Genomic DNA, 24,648 nt, shown 5'->3' with positions numbered 1-24,648 from the left:
AAACCCCAGATCATGACACTCTGACCACAACAGACCTTAGTAGTCAGGATGTACATTACACAGATTGCATTTGAAGTTTGTCTTCTTCCCACTAAAGGTGGTCGATAACAATTTAAAACTGTACAAATACAACCCCAATGACCAGAAGGTTGTTAAAAATGTTTTTTTTATGTAAATACGGTCAAAATATAATGACTTTGAATGATCATGAAGCCATGTTATATTCACGATTGAACAATATCAGATGAGATTGAAAGATTTTCAATTAATAAATTAAGCTCATTTTAAGTTTGACTTGATATCATTGATACATCTGGGGGGGGGGAGTCTGTAACTGAGACACCAAATTGCTACCAAAGTAGTTTTATTGATGAAAAAGTCAGCCATCGCACCTTTGGTCATGACAGTAACTAAGAAAAGAGCACTGAAGCGAGGCAGTCACTCAGAGTAACAGTGAATGAAGATCCCAACTCAACTCTCAACTTTATTTGGAAATCACTTTAAAACAACTCCAGCTGAACCAGAGTGCTGTACATGAATAGACATGAAAATGTAAAGTTCAAACTAGAGAATGACAAAAATGCAATGAAAAACAATAAATGGGTAACGACAAAAACAGGAGCAGAACCTCAAGCCGGGTTAAAAGCCAATTGATTCATCGGGTTTTAAGATGAGTTTTTAAAATTGAACAGTGAAGGTTTCTTGTCTGATGTGCAATGTTTGTGAATACATTCACCAATCTGTAAAAACTTTGGGAACCTGGATAGGTCAAATGTCAATATTGATTGCTGGTGACCCGCAGTACTACCTTAAGAAAAGACATGATTATTCACTGAAAACCACTTCCTGCGCTCAGGAGCACGACCAGAAACCACTGTTTGGGAACACATTTCTCTATTGAGGTTTATCACGTGACGGCAGAGGTCGACTGGGCAACCCCTGACTGTAAACAACACGCTAAACAGTCACATTTTAGGAATAATTTGATCATATATCAGAGAAGATGGGCATCGTTAGTGTAGCTGTCGGCTGCAGCACTAACAACACTCTCATTTTATGGTTTCCCTGCTGACCCGGAGAGAAGGGAGAGACGGATTGCAGCTGTGAGGATGGAAGGCTGGGAGACAAGTAAGTACTCCAGACTCTGCTCTGCCAAATTCATATCAGGTTGGTAGTTTGTTTCTGTGTGGACAGTTTTTAATGGTTCAATTCCAGACGTTAGTATCTCCTGTTCCAGTCTCCAGACCGTGGTCGGGAACCACAGGGGAGCGGCGAGACCTGCTCCGATCTCCTGGTTCTCTCACCGTTCCTCCGTCACACACTTTGCTCACTGAGGAGTCCCCCCAGCGTCTATTAAAGGGGCCACGCACACACACACTGATGACACCTCGCATCCTGGCACATACCACAGAACGTCCAGGCTTATCACCAAATGACCATGCACAGTGGTGGAGATCGGGATCCTCAAACTGGGGCACAGTGGCCAGATCACACTTCACAACATGAGCAAACAAACCAGGAGGGAACAGATATGGGTCATCTATCCCCAACTGTGTCAGTTTATCCACAAATCTCTGCATCCTTCCTCCGTCCAGATGACCGCACAGCTGTGGGCAGATTTACTTAGTGGCTTGCTGACATAGTTTGAACACTTAAAAAGGAATTTATCACTCCTGCCGACTGCTGTTTCATGATAGTGTTTACTTGTGATTGATTGTGTTTACCGCTACCGCGGATGTCCAATATGGCGGCACAACAATTTATGACATTTAGTCACGTGGGTGACAAACCTCAACATAGTCCACATAGGCACGTAGAGGCTGGATCATGCAAAGTTGAAGCCTTAAGCCTAGTTTATGCTTCCCCGTTGATACAAAGCAAACGGCAGTCCGTTGCCTCGATAACATACAACCTTGACGTCAAAGGTTACATGTGCTGCAAAGTAATTCACCACCATAACGGTGGCGAGCATCACGTTTCTGGAGGATCTGTCGTGAAATCTCATGAAGCTTGGTGGTATCGTGTTTACTTTGTGGCACACGATGATGTGTCGTTTGGACGGAGATTGAAGCATTTGCGATTCTATTTAAATGTGATATGTTAGAAATAAACATCCAACTGTCTCCATACAAACTGAGCTTTAGTTCTTGGGTATATGGAACAAACTGGACAAGTGTAGTACCAGAAAGTATTATCTAGTATGGCCGACCAATCACAGCCTTTGTTGTCTGTCTCCTTTTGACACATAGCTACAAATCTTTGAAAGGTTTGGTGTTGCTACAGCGTCACTGCAACACACACACACACACGCACGCACACACGCACCCACACACACACGCACGCACACACACACACACACACACACACACACACACACACACACACACACACACACACACACACACACACACACACACACACTCACTCACTCACTCACTCACTCACTCACTCACTCACTCACTCACTCACTCACTCACTCACTCACACACACACACACACACACACACACACACACACACACACACACACACACACACACACACACACGCGCACACACACACACACACACACACACACACACACACACACACCGCACACCCACCGTAATGGGTCAGAACCACACTTGAAAGGCGGCGCTGTGCCTCTTCCTCCTCCTCGGAGCTCTCTCATGCATCTCACTTGCTCTGTTCTGTCTCTTTTCTTCTTTCCGTCTCTTCCACAGTCAGTTTTCAGGGCAGTGAAGCTTCCTGCTGGGAAACCTCCAGTGTGAGAAAGAGCTGCAGACAGAAACATCCCTGTTTGAAAGGAACAAGAAAAAATAGTTTTGTTTTTTTTATAGGGTGCTGCACAACTAAAAATAGCTCAGCTAACTTAATCGGCCTTTCTCTGTTAAATATATAATACAGTCACAGTCACTTTCCCTGAAGGAGGGAGTGTTAATCCCTCCTTCAGCAGTTTGCCTTTGGATTCTAATTGTACGTCATTTAATTTAATAAAAACATCTGAGAGGCCAGTCGATTATTGTAAATAGCTTCTGTGCAGCGCTCTGGAGCTTTGTGCCACATAACTGTGCATAACATTCCCTTTTAGTGAAGGAGGCGACACAACAGAAGAGGAATTCTTATTTTTATTAATATGCATTGGCATCACTGGTCCAGGCCCATTCCAATAGACGAACCTGAACGTGTTAGCAAAGTTAACTCTATGAAGATGATGCGCTTTTGGTTAAAAGTTCAGATTTTCTTAAACCGAACTCAAATTTAGGGTGAATTCATTGCTTGGATTTTTTTTATAAGATTGACTGGGCTTTCCCATTCAATCAAAAGTTCTGAGGAAACTATTTTCTGCCCTGTACACACTGTGCTTTACTATTTAGAATAGTTTGTGAAGCAATTTAAAAAGTATGGTCATCAGCATGATGTCATTTTCAATCATTGCCAGTATTGTGCAAGTTTCTGAAAATTAGGCCCTGACACTAAACAGTTACCATGGATACTCAGGACACATTTACGTGACAACATTTCAAGTGAAAATGGATCGTTTTTCTATTCAGAAAAGTTTCACGTTTAAAAGCAACATTTTGGAAAGGATCTTTCTTTATATGGAAAGAGCAGAAAAGCTGAAAATGAAAATCAACAGGTTGTGTTTTCAGTGGCTCTGAGCACCCCTGTCGTGTAAACAGACACTCAAAACGCAACAAAAGTTTTGCATTTTCACTTGAAAACGTTGTGTAAATGGGGCCTCAGATTATAGTTAATGCTTTGCAAAATAATGGAGATATGGTAAAAAAAAAAACTACAGTAAGTAACTAGTTACTCATAAGCTTAGTGCTTTCATTTTGATCGATAATTCAGTGAGACTGTCCTGATAATATACAAATAGCCGCATTATTGTAGAGTTGTTGTGACTCATTAGCTGAGCTGTCAGCACTGTCTGGATCAGTTGAATGAGTGATCGAGCCATTAAGTTAAGCTAAAATTACATCAGTTATTTAGAGGAAAAGCGCTCTATAATCTGGACGCTGGGGCAGATTTATGAACAAAAGGCAATATGAAGAAGCAGCAACAAAACAGTTGAGAAGAATGACTAACATGCGAAAAGCTTTTAAGACGACGTGCTAATGCAGCTGAGGCTTCGTTTACGTGACGTTTAATGTGAAAACGCATTTTTTTTATGTTTTCGTTTAAAAAAAGCTTAGAGTTTATACATTGTGTTGAAAACGATCTCCTTTTACACAGAAATGGCAGAAACTATGAAAATGATGAGGTTTTCATGTTGGGCCACTAGTGGGTGATGTTGGCTGTTTTTTGTTATGACTCCAAACACACAAGGGCAAAGGGAACAATGCTCTATAAACATTAACAATAGTGAGTACTCAGACATTTATATGTCCCTGTACTCACTCGTGCATGTGCAGAACTATTTAGTATGGCCATTGTACGCTGTACTATTACTGTAATTCATTTGATAGGGCAGCATGAACACACAATGAATCATGCAGGAAGGGCAGAGAGTGAAAGACTTCAGATTCGGGAATACTACTGAAGGAACATTTTACACGGGCATAAGCGTAACCAACCAGTGATTGTACCAGAACATTAAAAATGGATTTATTATCTATGACACATTTCTATCTAGTATTCCACCTCTAAATCCTAATTGTTTAATCAATTGAGGTATTTTCATTGTAACTACTGTTTCTCTTCAAAATTGACATATTAGATGAAAGTTTTCTAAACAATCCCTTCCTGCTCCTTCTTCTATTTCTCAGACCAAACTTTCCAAGCCAAGCATATATCAAGTTTATTTTTAACAACCCCTAGGGAAAAGTTTGCTGTGTCCCCCCCCCCCTCTTCATTTCCTGGAAGCAGAATGTCACCATATTGGGGTTTGGTGACGGTGCAAAGGTTTGGTGACCCTAAAGCACCCAACCACTTCTCCTGTTAGAGATGCCACTGTTGTTGAAAACAGAGAGATACAGGGGAGGGTTGGTGATATGAGCTGAACCGCAGAGAAAAAAAATGAAAGAGATTTTAAGAGACACAGAGGCACTTAAAGTTAATCCACTCCAGGGGAAAAAGAGAAAAAAACAAACACTTTATGAGCAGGGTGGGAGTTAAGGGCTATCCCCAAATTTATTCACAAAACCAAACACATGGTGGAAAAAAAGCTCCCCCCCCCCCCCCCCCCCCCCCCCCACGCCATTCTTACTTAAATCCAGCCAGCATTAATTATCAAAACCTTTTCCCACAAAACTAAAAGAAAAAAACAAAACAAAAAAAAAACAGAGTCAGAATGAATTTTACTGTTAAACCCAAAGTAAGTTCACTTCTGGACACCTGCCAAAACCTATTGTACCGCGCATGAATGTTTGGTCATCAGCCAACTGGAGACTTATCCTGGATTACCATCCCAAACATGTTGGCATTTACCTATGTGTAATGCCACCACCCCACCACCAACTTTACCCCCCCCCCCCCCCCCCCCCCCCCCCCCCACCACCACCACCACACCACTCCCCCGACCCCACCCGTCTGTTCATCACAGGCCACAAGGCTCTGAGAGAAGGCTTTATTTAGGTCTGCTTGGGAAAGTGAAAACACAAGACTCTTGTACTGTGTGAACTCAGAGTCATGAAGACAGAGAGCCAGCTTAACTGGACCATACAGTAAAAGCTGGACCTCCCACCGTTCCCAATCAGAATACTGTGGGGCACTCGGGCCCCGTTTATACGACAATGAATTCGAGTGTATCCGGAAAACTTTCTTTACTTTTGATTTTCTAGTTTTATAATACATATCATTAGTTTAATAGTTGAGCTTCACCCTTGATAGCATCCGATTTGTCATCAGTCCAGACGAGTGTCTCGAATGGTACTCTCGATTTTGTTCACATTTATAGCGTATTGTTCTCTGCACACATGTCTGTGTGGTTTCATTAATAAACAAGCTACAGCGCCCTCCCGTGGCCCGGCATACTAACTAAATTGTTGTCAGTGTGTCCACTGCAGCAGTGTGAACACATCACTTTTTTTTTTAAACGGATCAGGTGATGTCACGTGAAATGTTGTCATGTAAACGGAGCCTCAGATGGCCATCAGCGAAAGGCCTCGGAAGCATCCAATTCAACTTCCAGGCGTTTCTAGGAGCCTGATGAAGAGAGCGCTGAGATAAAATAAAAGAGTAAATATCAACAAAAAAGCTGAACATTTCTGAGAAATAATCTGATCTAAAGAGAAGAGCGTTGCTTCAATGGGTCAGACATGTTTCTACTTTCTAATCAGCTTTAAAACATCTCTGATCTTACATGAATGCTTCTGGCACTCCTGTTGACATCTGTGATCCTTGCTTGCGTGATCAGATAGTAAAGTCTCCGTAACATGTCGACTTCAGGAAACAAAAGAGAAAACCAAAACATCGGGGCAATGACTCTCATGCAGTCAGATAGTTTTTACTCTTGCTATGTTATGTTGTTATCTACTGTGACTCGGAGCAGCTTTCTGAAATAGGTAAACAACATGCCATATGCACATGCTTTGGATCGGCGTGAGCACACTCTTTGGGTAAATGACTAACCTATTGCACATCAACAAAAGAAAATCGATTTAGAGATTGATGAAGTGTTTAGCTTATTACGAGTTTCTTTTAGTTACTCTGTAACTCTGTGCTTTTTCCTACATCTACTATCAAACTCTTGATAAATAAATCGCAATCCCTAATGCTCCCAGGAGGCTTCATATATGGTACAAATCAAGGCCCTGAAGTCACTCCCAACCATGACTGGTTGAACCTATATAAACCTAATGGGCACGGACAGGTGCCATCATTATGCTACATCAATGAAGAAATATTTAGTGGGATCAAGGTTATTAGTCAAATAAGATCTGAGCCTGTAGCAAACACAGGATGAGGGCCGACTGACTTTCTGTCCCACCATTTTTATGCTCTATCATGAACCCAATACATTTAAATCAAAGCGTTGGGGTTTGACAACCGCCCGGAATTAGGAAGCTTCAAAAAACCAACAAGTAGCATAAATAAAAATGGCTGCTGGTGGTAAATTTCTTAGCTGGGTGCTCTTCATTATTAATCAATATCAGTGTCAAGGTTATTAGTCATAATAACTGACACATAAGGTAGTCTGATCCATCTTCTTCAGAAAATTACCTCGTCTTCTATTGTTTCACTGAATAAAGCACCTGGTAACGCCGGTGAAGGTGAAATTCATCATGAGCCTAATTGCATTTGGCATCATTGCTGAATGGTGATTCACTCCAGACCTTTGTTCGTTTAGCCCGGTTGAGATGTTGTTGAATTGATGTATTTAACAAAGCGGTGACCTCAGTTTGTCTCTCATCAACAGCGGTTGGCCAGAAATAGCAAGAAATGCCAGCACAGTAGAAAGAGGCGACAAAAGCTTCAGCGTCATCAGTAAGAAACACATGGTGTGAGAAACCACAGAAATGGAGCTCATTAACGGGTTGCATGTCATTGTTGCTGGAAACACTGTAAGGGTTTAAATATATTGTGACGAATGTCTCTGGGAAGACTTCTCTCAGTCGGAGCCTGTATCAGATCATCCATTTTTTTTTTCCCAGCTCCAACTCATTTGTGTGGGCTTCTTTTCAGTAATCTAAAGTTGATATTGTATTCCAACGTTCATCTTCTTCAACTGACTCCTTCGCTACATCCGCTGTCAACCTCCTGTCCGATAGCTCCAACTGTTACGTTTGGCTCAGGGGAGGACTTAGGACGCCAGACACCGCCGTTGGTGGAACAGAAGCTCATTTTATTGGAGCAAACCAAAAACCAAAGCAAAACACTATTGCTGAGGCACTGGAAAGATGGACACAGACTGAGGCCACATTTGCACATAGCTGGGTATTTACTAAATAGGACATTTCTCCCCTCTAGGTCATCCAAAATAGCATTGTTCACACCAGATTATAAAATAAAAAAAAAAAAAAAATTAATTTAGGCAAACTCGCATAAAAACCTGGTTAAGAGCTACTATGAGCATGCCAAACCTATAGGGGGCAGTGTAACGTGAAGCATAACGACACTTTTGGTATGGCTTTCACAGCATCCATTGTCATCGCAGTAACCAAATATATGATGCTGATGACGCTTCTGACGCAAACTGTGACGTTAAACTCTGCCTCCCCCCATCTATATGCTAACGGAAAGATGGAGTGTTTTTCCAAATCGTGTAAACAAAAGGCCCAAACACATTGAAATATCACAGCTTTTGCGACGTGTAAACGGTCTCTGACACACTGGAGAGCTATACCCACACAGAAACACACACAAACCGACAACACAAAGAAGACAACCAATATAAACCACAGCCACCAGGTGCAGACAATCACACACTCAGGTGAAACACATCATGGCAGGGAGCAGCAATCACAGACGAGAAGGGGAAGACAAGAAGCCTGAGGCTGCGTTTACATGTACCCGTATTTGAAAAAACTGTGATATTTCTCTGCGTTTGGGTTGTGCATTTACACATAAACGCAGCTACGACTCACCACAAATGAGGATTCCTGAAAACTCCAGCCACAGGAGGGATCTGGATAAACTCTATGTCTCCAGTTGTGTCTAAAGCGGAGTAGCTCTGAACCAGGTGTATAAGCAGATTTATATATCAAGATGTTTTTTTAAACAGAGAGGGGGAAATATCCGTTTCTGTAAAACCCCTGGTAGGTGTAAATGTGGCCTCATAAAGAACACAAGTCCAATATTTGGCCAATATATCCCCTATCTCTCCTCACCAGACATTCAGACCATTTTAACCTGATTACTCACTTCATCTCAATACTGATCAACCTCAGCTTCCACATTGCATGTACTTATCTGTAATTTAGCTTCCGGTTACTTTTAGCAAATCATGAGAAACTTAATGAGTTGGGTTTTTTTTTTTTTTTTCACAAAAGGTTATTGCGGTAAACCCCTCGGTTCAGTAGACACACAATCGGCTTTTCATCTTTCACTATTTCACCCTACTATGGGGTGACTGAAGCATTACATGAAAGGAGTCAGAGCATCCTCTACTGGATACACAACAGAAGGACATAAGAAAAAAACGCCATATTCCTTGCATTTTACTGAAAAATATGTGTGAACATCTGCATCAATCAGCCTATCCTTGACCGATTAGTGATTATTCTCTAATGACTATAATTGGCTGATTAATCGGTCTGGCCCTAGTAAAAATTTTAAAGAAAACATTGATATTTTAACATATTTCATACGAGTAGCGGACAAAAAAACAACACTAAGACTGCCTATCTCGTTGCTATCAAACTAGCCTCAAAGCCATGCCGTCAGGGTGAGTTTGTAAAAACATGCATAATCTAATAGCTATAGGAGAAGATTTTTCAAGAATTTGACATTTCACTGTATTTTGCACCAGAACGTATCCTTGATATTGGCTTTATGTTGAGATTGTTGCCAGGGCACTGCTGGGGCCTTCTCTGCTCTGTGGGGTTGGGGTTGAGGAGATTCCAAATCTCGTCCTGTTGCAAGAGCAAAAACTGTCAATCACAAAATATTGTTTGCCTAAGCTGCCCCAAGGGAAGAAAAGAAGAAAAAAAAAAAGAGAGAGCTTGTAGTCAGTTTCCATATTATTTGGTTTTGTGAAAATATGGACATTTTCATAACATATATTCTGCACCGCAACAAAGAAACACTTACATTTAAAGGTTGTTATGATACTATCTCACCAGTCCGGCCCACTCAAGATGAAACTGGTCTATATTGCCCCTAAAATAAAATTAGTTTGACACTCCTCATCCAAACCATTTTAAAATGACTTTATTTAGTTTAATCATTTGCTAAATGTGTCTGGACTGCACTTCCAACCAGCTGTAGAAGGTAAACACCCCGTCCCTTCCCATTTCCTCTTCCACCAATTCTATCACCGCTCCCTCCACTGTTTGCTGATTGATTAATATGATAAGGCCATGAGCAATATGACTGCCATCAACACAGCTGCACCAGACTGACAGGAAAAAAAGAAAGAAAGAGAGCGATAGCGGAGGCCTCAGGCAAACAGGAGGCACTTGGTTCGGACTGACAGGGCAGACCCAGCTGACAGCTGTTAGGTAGCTATGACTCCCCGAGTGTGAAAACAGGCGCTGCTGGACAGTTTGACCAGTGGAACATTTGATTCAGGCGTTTGTCCGTCCTCAATTGTTCATCGTCTCAGTTGGGAGACTTTAATCTGCGGAAATAATTGGGAGGCAGTGAGGGAGTTAATTGTGTTTTCCATCGATGAATCATCAGGAAGTGGCGGCGAACCCCCACCCACCCCCACACCCTGACCACACACACACACACCTTCAGACACACACACAGTGTCACACGTATGCAGACATGGACAAGCTGGAAACACAAGCATCATCCACACACAAACGCACACAGTACACACTGACAGATGTTCATCGAAGCACATTCACATACAATCTCAAGTAAAACAAACTCACCTAAACACACTAAGACAGACTTCTACATCTCTCTCTCTCTCTGTCTCTCTCTCTCTCTCCATATCCAACCTCTCTCACCCTCTCTGACCGTCCACTTGCTCATCCCAAAAGATTAAGTGGCCAATTAGTAAAGCTCTCATGGCATTTATTACCACGCTGGGAACTGGAGAGAGAAGAAATCCCCCTCTCTCTGCTTCCAAAAGAAGGATTTCTCCCTCATTGTCGTTGGGTTGAGAGCGAAGGATGTGGGGTGTATTCGGAGTGCTGCTGATGTGGTAATTTTGGCTCGGAAACAATGCCACGCTGTCTAAAGAGGGGGAATGGAGGGAAGTAGCAGAGGTAGTGTTTTGCCCAGCGTGTTTGTGTATTCACGTACACACACACACACACACACACACACACACACACACACACACACACACACACACACACACACACACACACACACACACACACACACACACACACACACACACACACACACACACACACAATGCGAGGTGACATCATGGCATCACTCAGAAGGCCACACTGGCTTCCACATGAAGAGGAAGCATCGTATTAACTCCAAATCAGGACACTGACACAGTTGCTTTGTGTAATAAGCAGCAGGAAAGAGAGTGGAACAGACCGGCAGAGGGCTTTCAGGTTACAGGAAAAAAAGAAAAAAAAGAAATCACACTTGTCTTTTTAGATCAATAAGTCTTTGATTTTGTGATTTATTCTGTTCCCTGGAAAATCAAATGATTGCAATTTCTAACCAAATACCCATCCAGCCATCCATCTTCTATCCTGCTTATCCTGTTCAGGGTCGTGGGGTGCTGGAGCCGATCCCAGCTCACTATGGATGAGGGCAGGATACACCCTGGATAGTTTGCCAGTCTGTCACAGGGCACACATACAGACAGAAGACCACACACACTCACATTCACACCTAGGGGCAATTAAGTGTCACCAGTCAACCTCACCTCCATATTTTTGGACTGTGGGAAGAAACCGGAGTACCCGGAGGAAACCCATGAGGAGAACATGCAAACTCCACACAGAAAGGCCCCAGGCTGTACTTGAACCCATGACATTCTCGCTGTGAAGCAAGAGCGCTCTAACTAAAGGGCCTTTCACATTCGGATAGTCTGGGACTCATGTTCATTTGGGAGGGAGGGGAGCAGAGAATATTCACACCTTCATTTGTTTCAGGTGGTGTTCACATTAACTTTTGAGATCTGAGACCAAACTGCCTGGAAAACGTCACGCAATTCCAACAGCTGCTAGTTTGGGGGTTCAGCTGTCCCAAACAAACAATAATCAGAGAGGATTTAAAGAGGGAACATGGATCATTGCTTGATTCGGACCAAAACGCGAAGTCTTGCCGCTTTACCCTGTGGTGGCTAGGCGAGTTAGCTCATGGCTAAGGAGTAGCCACAAACAACTGCAATATATAATCTTCAGGCCCGATATCAATGAGCGCCTTTCTAACTACTTCTTCATCTCTACTTCTTCCTCAGTACTTCAGGTCTGGCTGCAACATAATTTCCAACTTTTTCTTTCTGTGTCGGCTTCTTCTGACTCGCGTGGACAGCTGTGTTTGTTTACAACCCAGAATGCATTGTGCACTATGTCATGTCCTCTCCTCCCATCCTCTCACCCCACCCGCTAGAGTGATTGTTTGTACATGAACCGAGACCCAGGTTTTCAAGGGGACCAGAGATCACTTGTTAGTCTGGTTCAGAGTCTGTGCGCGTGTTCACATTGCCCAGATAAAATGTTTTTTCCCTGAATAGAACTCTTGTTTGTATCCAACATAGGAATATGAACATGACGTAAATATATTTGATGAAATCATGTCGTAATCTGTAATCTCACAAAAACTGAAGGTGAAATTCAACAAAACACTGTAATCATCACTCATCTTTCAAAAAGGGATCCCATATGTCAATAAAATGCTGCTTCATGGCATTAACTGACTGAAATAGGCCCCAATTACATGACAACATTTCAAGTGAAAACACATGGTTTTTGTGCTTTCGTTTCAGGTGTGTTTTGTGTCTACACAGTAACGTTTTGAAAATGATGTATTTGGCGGAAACACTCAAAACGATGTAGCAAATGCGAACTACATCGTTTTCAATGTTTCCGCCATATACGTCATGGCATGCGCCAGGCCATGCGTTGATACTGTTGGCCATTTTTGTAATGAACCTACACACCCAACAATACCCCATAAACATTAACAAAGTCAAGGACACAGAGATATTTATGGACAGACAGCAAAGTTGATTGCTATTGACTCTCAACTTTAAACTTCTCCCAGGAGAATATGGACTGGGAGTCATAACACTCTGGAGGCCGGCCACCATTGTTGTTATGGCCAATCTGTGCAGGGGAACTCCATATTTGCTACAGCTGCGGTGCGCATGCGCATGACCAGCATTTCAGAAAAGTAGCATTTCCCCCCCCCTGTTTCCATGGAGAAAGAGTGAGGGTGTTTTCAAAAAGTTGCACCTTCAGTGGCTCCAATCACTGCTGTTGTATGAATGGAGACTCAAAATCTTACGAAAATTTTAAATTTTCAACTTGAAAATGTTGTGCCTTAGTCTCTTGATGGATAAACTATACAGAACATTCTGGCTTCTTTGAGTTGGATTTATTTTTTAATTTCACCAACATTATAATCACAACTGCTCAAAGCCCAAACACAAGTGGAGGAAGTCAACAACTACCTGGAAGAAACATAGCTATTTGACAACTCGCCATGTTTAGCAGCTACTTGCCAACTGGCAATGTTAAGTGACTACTTGCGAACTCGCAATATTCAGCAGTTAGTCGCTAACTCGCAGTGTTCAGTGGCTCGCATCTAACTCGCCACGTTCAGTGGCTATTCTCTAACATGTTGTGTTCAGCAACTACTCACTAACTAGCAGCGTTACTTGGTTTGTTTCTAACTAACCTTGTTCGGCAACTAGTCACATACACGCAGTGCCCGGCAGTTGCTTGGTAACCATCAGTGTTCTGTAGCTTGTTGCTAGCCTGCCATATTCAACAGTTACTTAGCAGTGTTCAGTTTCACTGCAGTAGACTATTTCGTTCACAAAGCAGACATAAAGCAGTACAAAGATGGTGTTTTTATGGTGTGATACACAAGTGCACGTAATCACAATTAACATAAGAGCTTTCATTCAAGCCCATCACTAATAGCTATTTAATAAATCATCAGCTCACTTGGCAAAGCGAACTAAGGCTCAACCATACTTGTGTGTGGTTTTCTGTTAATTATACACTGTTGTGAATGCCTGCTTGCTAACTTGCCAGCAGGTGATGGCAGGAAGATAAAGAATGTAAATTGTGGAGAGGCATGAAGTAGCCTGCCCCCAGTCTTCTTTGTTTATTGGCCATCATCACAGTCCTAAATTTTGAAAAAGTCCCGGAAAGAACAGAAACAAGGCTTCAACAAGCCTGAGCTGGAGGGCCTGAAAGTGGGTGGAGGGAGGGAGAAATGCAGAAGTTATCAAACCTGATGCTGCGTTGCTGTAGTGTTAAGAGGCACCAACTGCTGTCTTCTGTCTGGTAGGGTTTGGCACCAAGAGCTGAGAGTTAACTGTCACAGCCTGTAGACACACTACAAATAAATACATTTTACAAATAATCCCAGGGGAATTTTTTAATTTTTTTAAATAGATGATCCAATTCATTTCAGATTGGAACCGATCGTGATGAAGTTGTGTCGTGATTCCTTAGAGCAGTGGGGGAACCAACAGTTACCACCCAGTGTTGCAGATTCAGTCTATAAAACATTTTGGAATCTTTGGTTTGTCGTTTTAATAGACTAAAACTTTACTGTTTTTAATCACTGACGAGAATCTCATCAGCACTGTTTCACAGTCAAGAGAACTTTATTCAAAGAAAGATACTTGTCAGCTCCCGGCTGGCACGAATAGAACTCCAGTAATTGAAAATACACTGTCTAGCATTTAGTACCCAGCAATTTGTTCACATCTTTGGGTCCAATGGAAGAAATTGCATGCAGTCCACCCAGACAAGAATGCAAAGGTAAGTCCAGTCTCTTTACATCAATCCACTCTTCCTTCTCCACTTCACACCACACTTCCTGATTACATCCACATGTCACCAGTCACATGTCTCAAACTGACCAATGAACATTTAGAAAAGATTTGAACTGAGACGAACATATCAAAAACTTCAGATGAATTCAACCAACTTGATTAACTATTTTAACTTGTTATGTACATGTTAATAGGCTATAATAAAATAAAGAAAATGGGAGACCTCAAAATTAGGTGAAACACAACAAGGCTTCCACGGAAACAGAAAGAGTGTTATACTTGAGCAAAAGGCACAAGGCAAACCGGAAAAGACACATACTGCCTTCAGAAAATAGGAGGACGCTAACAAGATGCAGGAGGAAACAGTGAACAGGGAAGGAGTTGCAATTTTCCCACATGACGACATGGGGAAGAATAAAGTGGTGAAAACACAAAGGTCATGAACAGGTGAGGATAAAACAGTTAGAGCACAACTTTGCTTGTTCCAATTGTTCCTTCTGAACTGATCCCACCAGTTCAAAGGGATGCTGGCTGGCTGGCAGATTCTGTAAAAGCCAGCAGGCTTTCCCGTGCTCTTTGACTGTATTTCCCATAATGCTTTGTGTCTTGATGACGCAGTCTTTCTTGGCGGTCACGTGCTCAGCCAATCTCTATAACAGCAGACATGCAGCTGTGGTACCATATTGTCTGTTCACATCGTCTCGAGCAGGTTGCAGACAGGGATGTTTGGGCTTTTTTTATCTTTTCTTACTGCCACTGTGACCTCATGTGGGAAAGAAGATCGATGGAATCCAGGCAGTACAGTAAGTTTATACAGGAGCTGATCCTGGCTAACGATGGACACAGGCGAGATACAAACCTGGATAGATCTTCAGTCCATCACTGATCGAACACTGAGGCATACAATCACACACACTCACATTCACACCCACCTTTCAGCTGCTAGGCCATATTGACTCAGACAGCAATACATACTATATATCTTTTAATATTTTATATCTATATGTCTTTTAATTTCACTGGATCTTATAGTATTCACTAATTATGACACAATGCTCTGACTTACATTTATTGCAGTCAGTAACTGCAAACTAGATAGACAAATAGATCGAGTCCTTCTTTAATCTCAGTCTGGGAATTGTTTGGGTTGCAGCATTTAAAAATCATGAAATTAAAATACAAATAGATAACACATACAAAACTACAGAGTGCCCTCTGAAATAAAACTATAAATCGTGGACACAAATTAATATTTAGTCTTCTCAAAATACTTGTTTGAGGCAACAAATTAATATTTTGTGTCCTTAAGTTAGTATTTCATGGCCACAGATTATTATTTTGGAGGTTTCGAATTGGTATTTTGTGTCCAGGAAATATTCATTTAGATATTAATATAAAATGCCACAATTTTGTTATATCATGTCTCAGGCTCTGTTTCTAACAGTAAGGTTACCACAAATATAAACAGAAAGGAACCACAGACGATGGATGTATTTACAACATTAAATGAAGCCTATTGCTCACCTAACACGTCTTCCCCTCAAAGTTAGATTATTGTCTCCAGAATGACATGTGTCCCAATGCGTTGAGCTTAATTTAGAGTTCATTGATATGCAAATGATACACATAGGCAATGTGTTGCCATGAAGCCCCTCCGCAGAGCCTCTTGCCCAATGTACACCTCCCAAAATTCTAAAAACACAGGTCAAAATGACACTGAATGCAATAGGCTGTGCGCAAACCATGAAGGCTATGATTGGTCTGCTCTACTATGACATGGGGCATGTTAAGAAACTCCACATGTGATCCAGAGGATGGATGATGATGAACAGCACACACCGCCCAGGGGCAGAGAAATAATTTTGGTTGCAGTGCCGTCAACAACGCCTTGCACACCTCCAATAATATGGACAGCATCGTGCAGGACGCTTGCTTGTCGCTCGCCATTAGTCTCCTGGGTTGCACCAGAAGTTAAAACTCGCAGCGTCACTGCTAGTCTTTGGTCATCATGAACTGTCGGAAAATAAACACTAACGCAACTATCGACTTTCAGGCAGTTTCACGACCAATCCTTCTACGCCCCCTAGTGTTATGGTGGTGAACTACTTCACAGCACATATAACCTCAACCAGGAACTTCGACGAGTGAAGGGACTACGTAGATTTTACGCACTGTCCTATGCGTACTCTAGACACAGTAGTATATGTGAGCCGTTGGTGTATTATCATGTTTAAATTCTCCCGCAGGAAACTAATAGTAGAACAAGGCCACACATACGCACAACTAATTCCAGCTAAATATGACTGGACTCTTCGCTTTAACCGACACATACATGCAGAATAGTGTGGGAGATTCCAAGCAGTACACACACACACACGCACGCACGCACGCACGCACGCACGCACGCACGCACGCACGCACGCACGCACACACACACACACACACACACACACACACACACACAGCGTGGCCTTGTCTGCCCTGTAAAAACTTCCTGTTTGAATGGAAACTGTTATGGCTGGATGGTGAGCGGTACAAGGCTGCAGCCATGATCAGCTTCTCTCACAAAAACTGCACCTGCGGTTGGTAACCAAAAGTTCCTAATATTATTTCTATCAATGGTGAGGACCTTGCTTGCGAGAGAGAGAGAGAGAGAGAGAGAGAGAGAGAGAGACAGAGAGAGAGAGAGAAGCACATTGACCATTCATTGCCTTCTTATTTACAGACTCACCTCTGAGAGATACGTCTGGGTCCCAACCTATTTGAAAGTTACATGGTAGATGACCTTGAAGCAATGGAAAGTGACTGAAGCATGACCTGTGAGTGTATAGATACTAGGGGCCTCAGCACGAGGAGAAAAGTACTGTGGTAAAGTCGCCCTCTGGAGGATAATCATCTCACTGAAAACACAAAGGATAAACAGGATGCCATGATTTAACTGATGTGTGGTGATAAATATATCTCTCCACCCATCAATCCATCCATCCATCTTCTTTTCCACTTAGTCTGTAAGGGGTTGCTGTGGCAGTGAAGAGTGCAAAGAAGACCAAATATCTTTATAACCCACAACTTCACTTCTTCTGAGGCACCTCCTGTATCTGAGGTTCCACTATCAATTAGAGTCGTCTTAGAGTACCTCGACACAGAAGTTCCCAGAGAGGCTGGGACGTGTGAGATAACTGGCACACAGTCTCCTGACCCTTTTTTGAAAATGAGGACCACCAACCCAGTCTGCCAGTTCGAAGTGCTGTTTGTTGAGTGCGGAGTAGCCTGAGAAAACAAAGCCCTAGAAGTTTCATCTATCATCTATCTATCTATCTATCTATCTATCTATCTATCTATCTATCTATCTATCTATCTATCTATCTATCTATCTATCTATCTATCTATCTATCTATCTATCTATCTATCTATCTATCTATCTATCTATCTATCTATCCTTTGTTACAGTCAGAGGTGGGAAATAATGACCTACATTTACTCGCGTTACTGTAATTGGGTAGTTTTTTGTGGACTTGTACCTTTTTAATTCATTTTGAAATTTAGTACTTTTACTTTTCCTTAAGTAAGTTTGCATAAAAGTGGTGTACTGTGCTCCAGTTTCAATCTTATCCATAACAGAGTACAACTTTAATCATTAATTAATGGATTATGAGAATCACCCTCTGGATATACTTATGTGTCAAACAACATGGAAGACCCACGCCTGTGAGGAAGCTCTTCCTCTTATGCCAACGCTTAAAGGTACTCTACCAGAATCCACACCATAAAAATGACAAATTTAGGACCCAGTTTTAGTTGTTGATGTACGTCTCTAATAAGTTGTCTTCACCTTTGTGAAGGAAATTCGTCATTACACTCATAAAAACACGTATTTCCAGCATTTAAATTTCCTGGAACATACCCAGGTTTGTTGACATTTTGTCGTCACAGAAACGCCCAAAGATTCCTGAAGCAAGATTCCATTTGGACGCAAGATCTCGATTCGCACTGGAAAAACTATTAATGACAAGTTTCACAGCATTGAAGAATATTCTCGTGGCTTGAATACTCAGAAAGTATGGCTTTTTTTTTGGGTTGAGTCAGCCAAATGTTGATATTTTCACTTGAGCTGCAACAACGCCATCTTTGACATCCCATAAACCCATGCGGCAGGTTTCCTAAGATGACGTCAGTTAGTGAAACAAAAACACCATTTATGGCTTCATATTCCGGTTTGTAAACATAATGACTTTGATGAGATTGATTTGGGGAACTCCGGTTTGGAAATGTTCACTTTTCACTCACGGTGGCAACAATAGAATTACTACAATAAACTAAACCAACTAACTAACTTGACTAACTAAACCACAACAACACAACACAACACCACAAGACTAATATAACACAATAATGGGATTTAATTTTTTTGACCGTTACTTTTACATGTGCTTGAGTAAAATGCTATCAAAGTAATTGTACTTTTATATGTTAGTACTCTTTCCACCTCTGGTTACAGTATTACTACAACCTTTCACAAATACATTACATGATCAAAAGTATATTCTCACGAAAAACACGTCGCACTGAAGATCATTGTGAATTCTATTAAAAGAAAACACCCGCTGGGGGTGGTGGGTGGGACATGGGTTGGCGCTCAGGGTGGAGTGTAACGGTGGGGGTCGTAGAGGCTGAGGTGGAGGGCGTGGGGGGGAGTGGGTGGCAACTGGGGAGGATGAGAGCACATCAGACACGATCTAGTCACTTCTTACAACAAGTTTTTAGAGAAGAAAGAAGGAAGGAGAAAAGAGAAGTGGTAGTTTTGTTCACATTAAAGCTGCATGTAAAGGCACCCAAAATAAAAACAGTTTCATTTTGTCTTCAACTTATGTCTGTGAAGTTCAGCTGCTGTTCTTTTTTGAGACTTTGAGTCAGTTTATGAGCTTTGATCAAACCACCAGCTGTTTTTTAGCTGATGTCAGAAGTGATCATGTTGTTGGCAGAAACTGAATGTTTGTTTCTGGGTTTGATTTTGTGCGTCTCAGGTAAGAATGACTTTTGTTTTTATCTCAAAACTGAAAACTGTGACAGAACATCACAAACTAACCGAGTTCAATGCTTCAATTTGCATGTTCTCCCTGTGCCCGTGTAGATTTACACTGTAAACTTTGTTTTCCTCCCAAAGTCCATATGTTGTTAAAAGTGAATAGCTGAGTCTTTTATCTCGAGTTAGCGCAGTGATGGACAAGCAGACTCTACAGGATGTACTATAAAGTGGAAAGATGTGAGCTCAGGTCTGCTTCAACCTCTGATCATGTGGGTGGAGAACGAATGGATGGAAGAGACGAGCCGTGACCAGGACTTTAGCTTGTTCTGCTGAGAGGGTTGTTGTCAAAACTGGACAAAAATGCTCAAGTGGTTTCCTGATGGAATCTTCTGTTTCAGGGCTTCAAGGACAAAAAACCAACATCTGCGCTTTAAAAGGTTCTTCACTGAATCTCTCCTGTTCACATCAAATTCAACAAAGAACTTGTACACTGTAAACTGGACTGGGTATAAGTACGTCAGGTCAGATTTTCCTGCAGATGAACCTCGTGTGATGTACAAGTCACAGCAAACTTTCCCCACATTAACAATCAATGATCTGAGAGACAATGATACAAACTCTTACTGCTGCAGCAACGTTACTGACAAGCCACAGGATTGTTGGAATAATGCAGTTCGTGTCACTGTTTCAGTTAAAGCATTTGTCACAACATTTGTTTTCAGTGTCTGAGGCGTTTAATTAATAACGCGTCTGTTCAGACATTCAGGTGAAGGTGATTCCCTCCACTGAGGGACAGACAGTCACTCTGATGTGCAGCACCAGCTGTCCTCTGACTGAAAACCCCGCAGCCTACATCTGGTACAAGAACGGAGAGTTTCTCTATGAGGACTGGTCTCCCTGGTACCAGGAGCTGGTCAGCAGTGACTCAGCAGTCACATACTCCTGCGCTATCAGAGGCTACGAGGACATCAGGGCCCCTGAAGTCTCAGTAGGTGAGTGACAACAATGAACTTTTCATCTTGTTGAAACGTTCCTGTGTAAACACTCTCCCAGCTGAGAAATGACACCATGTCTTTGGTTTGGTGCAGACTCTGTAACACAGATCTGCTTCAGTGTGACCTATGCTGAAGGCAGAATGTGTTCTGAGCAGACGTCAACCAATGAGTCATGCTCCATCACATATCCCACAGGTCAGGTTCACACACTGACTCTCCTCCCACTGACTCGCCTTTGTTATTTTTAAAGTGACAGTTTTAAAAGTTACATTTATTATAGAGATGACACGTCAATGAACTGCTGCAACCTGTATTATCCCCACACAGAGTTCCATGTACAAAGGACTAAAGGCCCTCCACCTCAAGTCAGGCTGACCTGTAACACCACTTGTCCTCTGACTGATGCTGTGACTTCATTAAAATCACTAAACGGAAACTCATATACAGGAAATGATAAAGAGTTGATGGTTGGGATCCCTTCGACAGACAAAATCATCTGTGCTGTGAAAAACCACAAGGACCTGAACTCTGCTCCTGTCTGTGAGTATCAACTAATTCATGTTTTCACTGCTTCACTTTACACGTTGTTATGACCACAATGTCAAAATAATTTAAATCAACTATGATTAAGTAAAATACATCGACGCAACAACATCGAGGTACTTTAGACTTTAAACACACCTGCACATCAGAGGCCAACAGTGACCAGTGTACAGCAGACCAGTTAACTTTCTGTCAGACTTGTACTGACATCCGTCATTAAACCGCCTCTTTTCTTTGATTTGAACTCCAGGTGTTGATGATAAAAATTGCTGGAGAGTTGATTATGTCAGCAGGAGAATCTGTGCTCTGAAAGGATCCTCAGTGAACATCACATGTCTTTATCATTATTCGGACTCCTTCATACCAAAGTCGAATAATTGGTATCAAACAAAGAGAGAAATGAAGGTGCTGACGGAGGATGGAGGTAAAGTGCAGCTTGATGGAAGAACCAGGAAGAACCAACACGTCCTCACGTTGAAAAATGTGCAGAAGAATGACTCAGCAGAATACCACTTCAATCTCAAAGAGTTTGAAGGATTTGTGAACCCATTTGGCATTCCTGGAGTTACTTTGATTGTCACAGGTAAACACGTTTCTCACACTATTTCAACAGCCGAGTTGTAGTATACTGCTGATGTACAATTAACTTTTTGGTGTTTTCACAAGAAGCTACTGCAGTAGGTGTGCCTGCCACCCGTGGGACCGGACACAGAGGCGTGGACACACAGCTTTCACAAACACCACATTTTAATCAGTCCCACACAAAACGCACATGTTGCTGACTCTTTCAGGCTCTCTGCCACGGAACATTAGGAAATCCTAATATTTCAAATACAACATTTCAAGGCACATTCACAGAGAACAACCAGACAACTCCTCTTGAGCAAACATTAGTGATGGTTGAAACGAAGAACTACTCTTTTTGTGGGGAAAGTGATGCCGGTAACGCGTTAATTAGTAATGCGTTACTCTCATAAGACCACTTTTTTCAGTAATGGGTAATCTAACACGTCACTATTTCCAAACCAGTAAATTAAATTTATTACTAAACAGAACCCCCCCCCCCCCCCCCCCCCCACACACACACACACACACACACGCACACACACACTCATCTGACCCGCCCCCTTCTCCACTCTCAGCCAATCACAGGCCAACTCGCTCTAACGGTGCATTCAGGTGACACAAAAGAATCAGGACGAACACAACATCATCACTAAAACATATCATTGCCACAAGAACACAACTGCAGAGATGTTACACTTTTTTGGTAATTTTCCTGAGTAAAAATATGTATAGGCAGGAATCCCCCCCTTTTTCAATCAATCAATCAATCAATCAATCAATCAATCAATCAATCAATCAATCAATCAATCAATCAATGCGTTCTCTGGCATCTTTATTTTTTAAATTAACAACAAATATCTGCTTTTTGTGTGTGTCTTTCCTACAGATCTCAACGTGAAGGTGACTCCTTCTCCAGAGGTGACAGAGGGTCAGAGAGTCACTCTGACCTGCAGCACCAGTTGTCCTCTGACCCACAACTCAAACTACACCTGGTTCTTCAACAGTGAACCTCTGAGCTCAAACAAAACACACAACAAACACCTGATTCTCGATGCAGTCAGCCATCAGCACGCAGGAAACTACTCCTGTGCTGTCGCAGCCGGCTCAGACATCTCGGACACATCAGCTGTGAAAACTCTTAAAGTCCAAACTGTGAAGAAAATGTGGGAAGCAGCCGTCACAGGAGTCTCTGCTGTTCTGCTCTTCATCCTCCTCTTCATCCTCCTCTCTGTTTTCTTGTGTGTGAGGTGAGTAAAACTGTGTTGTGATTCCGACCAAAGAGATTCACCAGGTAACTCACACTCTTACTTACATATATTATATTACTGAACAGAAAAAAGAGGACTTCCACTCAGCCTCGTGGCAGTGCAGCTTCGAGCAGCCTGGAGCAGGTAAGAAAGAAAAACTTTTTCCTCCTAATGAATGTAATCATTTTGTATTTTGCCAATATTGCGTCTCACACACTTTTCAACAATCGATTGATTGATTAATAAATACACAATAAAGAATGGAAATACCTTATTTTTAGTGATTTGTTATGCATTAGGATTTTCTCGCTCATGCATTCAGCAGATTTGCGTGTCACAAGTAGTATCTAAAGTAAGTTCTCCTGTCTTTTAACCGCTGATGTCGTGGTCTCCAGAATGCCGACGTCTCAGCTGGAAGGGCAGAAGAGGAGCTTCAATACAGCAGCGTCCATTTCACCAGGAACACAAGTCCTCTCTACTCTTTGGTCCAGCCACACCGGCCCCAGGAACCAGAGGGGAGCCATTATGCCAGCATCAATTTCAAAGCCAACACACACCCGGAGTAAACATGGCACCATCTCACAGCTCCCCGCGATAGTAGATAGACAGATAAAACTGGTCATACCACAATCTAACTTAAAGTGACGCCAACTGGATTGCTTCAGTGAAAATCATGTTCAATGGCAAAGCCATACATGTGACAGTCATGAGACTTTCAGACTTTATATAATAGTCTGACTCACCCGGGGTACTTTTTAATGTGATTTTATTATTAAGTCATACTGTTCATTTTCTTTGATGTCTTTCTTTACTTTAATCTTTCTTTCTTTGATTTCTTTCAAAGCCATCATATTTTACCAACATTTTTATTTATTTTTTATTTGCGTCATTTTGTTCATGTGATCGTTTTTTTCTTTTTTCTTGTGGGAGGACAAACATCTGCGTTGAAATATATTTTCCCTTCCAAATATTTAAGTGTGATGACAGGTTTATAATAAAACTTGCAGAGTGAAAATTTAAAGCAAAAGGAAAGCCCGACATCAGGACACTTTTACCATTATGAATTCTGGATAACAGATAGTACTTTGAGGATTGCATCTATTGATTCATGTTTTTGATTTTAGTTGTTCAGACCGAATGTAAAAGAGGATGCAAAAACACACAATTCTGTGCAATAAAAGAATTTGTGAAATACAACACGAGCTCCCATATCACGACTTCATATCAGGTTAACAATAATATATTTTATGACACTCGTGTTCATGCGAGATAGACTCCTGCAAAAACAGAAAAAGTAAGGAGCACAAATTTCCCTCAGGAAACACAGGAGTACTGGAGAACTACAATAAAAATCATTTAAGTCTTTGCAGATAATGTATGACTTTGTTCATCTGTCTGCTAAGAAAGAAGTAAAGACGTAAAAATTTTATATTTTGAAATAAAGCGTTGAAGAATAAATGTGAATATGTGTTTTTCTTCTCCGTGTGTGTGTGTTTGTCCTCGGTCTGAAGGTTCCTCCTCAAAGACGGAGAAACCAGTAAAGACTCAAATGTTTCCTCTTTCACAGCAGAAAATCTACTTTCAATAAATGCATCATCAGGAAAAAAAATACTCTCGTGAAAACGCATCACATCCTGCTGCTGCTGCTTCCTGTAATACTAAGACATGTTAAGTAAGGTCTCATTGAAGATTACTTTGAATTATGTGAAAGGAACACAAGTTC

The 24,648-nt window shown here is 41.7% G+C and overlaps 1 protein-coding gene across 1 annotated transcript in view; it reads left to right on the top strand.

The window, feature by feature from the left end:
• LOC308109809 (uncharacterized protein) overlaps nucleotides 1-24,374 on the top strand; it is a gene marked incomplete at its 5' end in the record, with an annotated part of 64,425 nt that extends 40,051 nt beyond the window's left edge. The window contains 7 exons of the mRNA XM_080463615.1: nucleotides 20,332-20,565; nucleotides 20,662-20,763; nucleotides 20,896-21,108; nucleotides 21,362-21,694; nucleotides 22,565-22,925; nucleotides 23,012-23,069; nucleotides 23,321-24,374. Coding sequence (XP_080319741.1) covers nucleotides 20,332-20,565; nucleotides 20,662-20,763; nucleotides 20,896-21,108; nucleotides 21,362-21,694; nucleotides 22,565-22,925; nucleotides 23,012-23,069; nucleotides 23,321-23,491 — 1,472 coding nt within the window. The 3' untranslated portion in view covers nucleotides 23,492-24,374. The remainder of the gene's footprint in view (nucleotides 1-20,331; nucleotides 20,566-20,661; nucleotides 20,764-20,895; nucleotides 21,109-21,361; nucleotides 21,695-22,564; nucleotides 22,926-23,011; nucleotides 23,070-23,320) is intronic.
• Nucleotides 24,375-24,648: the final 274 nt, after the last annotated feature.

The sequence above is a fragment of the Lipophrys pholis genome (genome assembly GCF_963383615.2).
Source record: "Lipophrys pholis genome assembly, chromosome: 5".
Taxonomy (NCBI): domain Eukaryota; kingdom Metazoa; phylum Chordata; class Actinopteri; order Blenniiformes; family Blenniidae; genus Lipophrys; species Lipophrys pholis.
The sequence above is the reverse complement of the archived record's forward strand: the minus strand, read 5'-3'. Positions and strand labels throughout refer to the sequence as shown.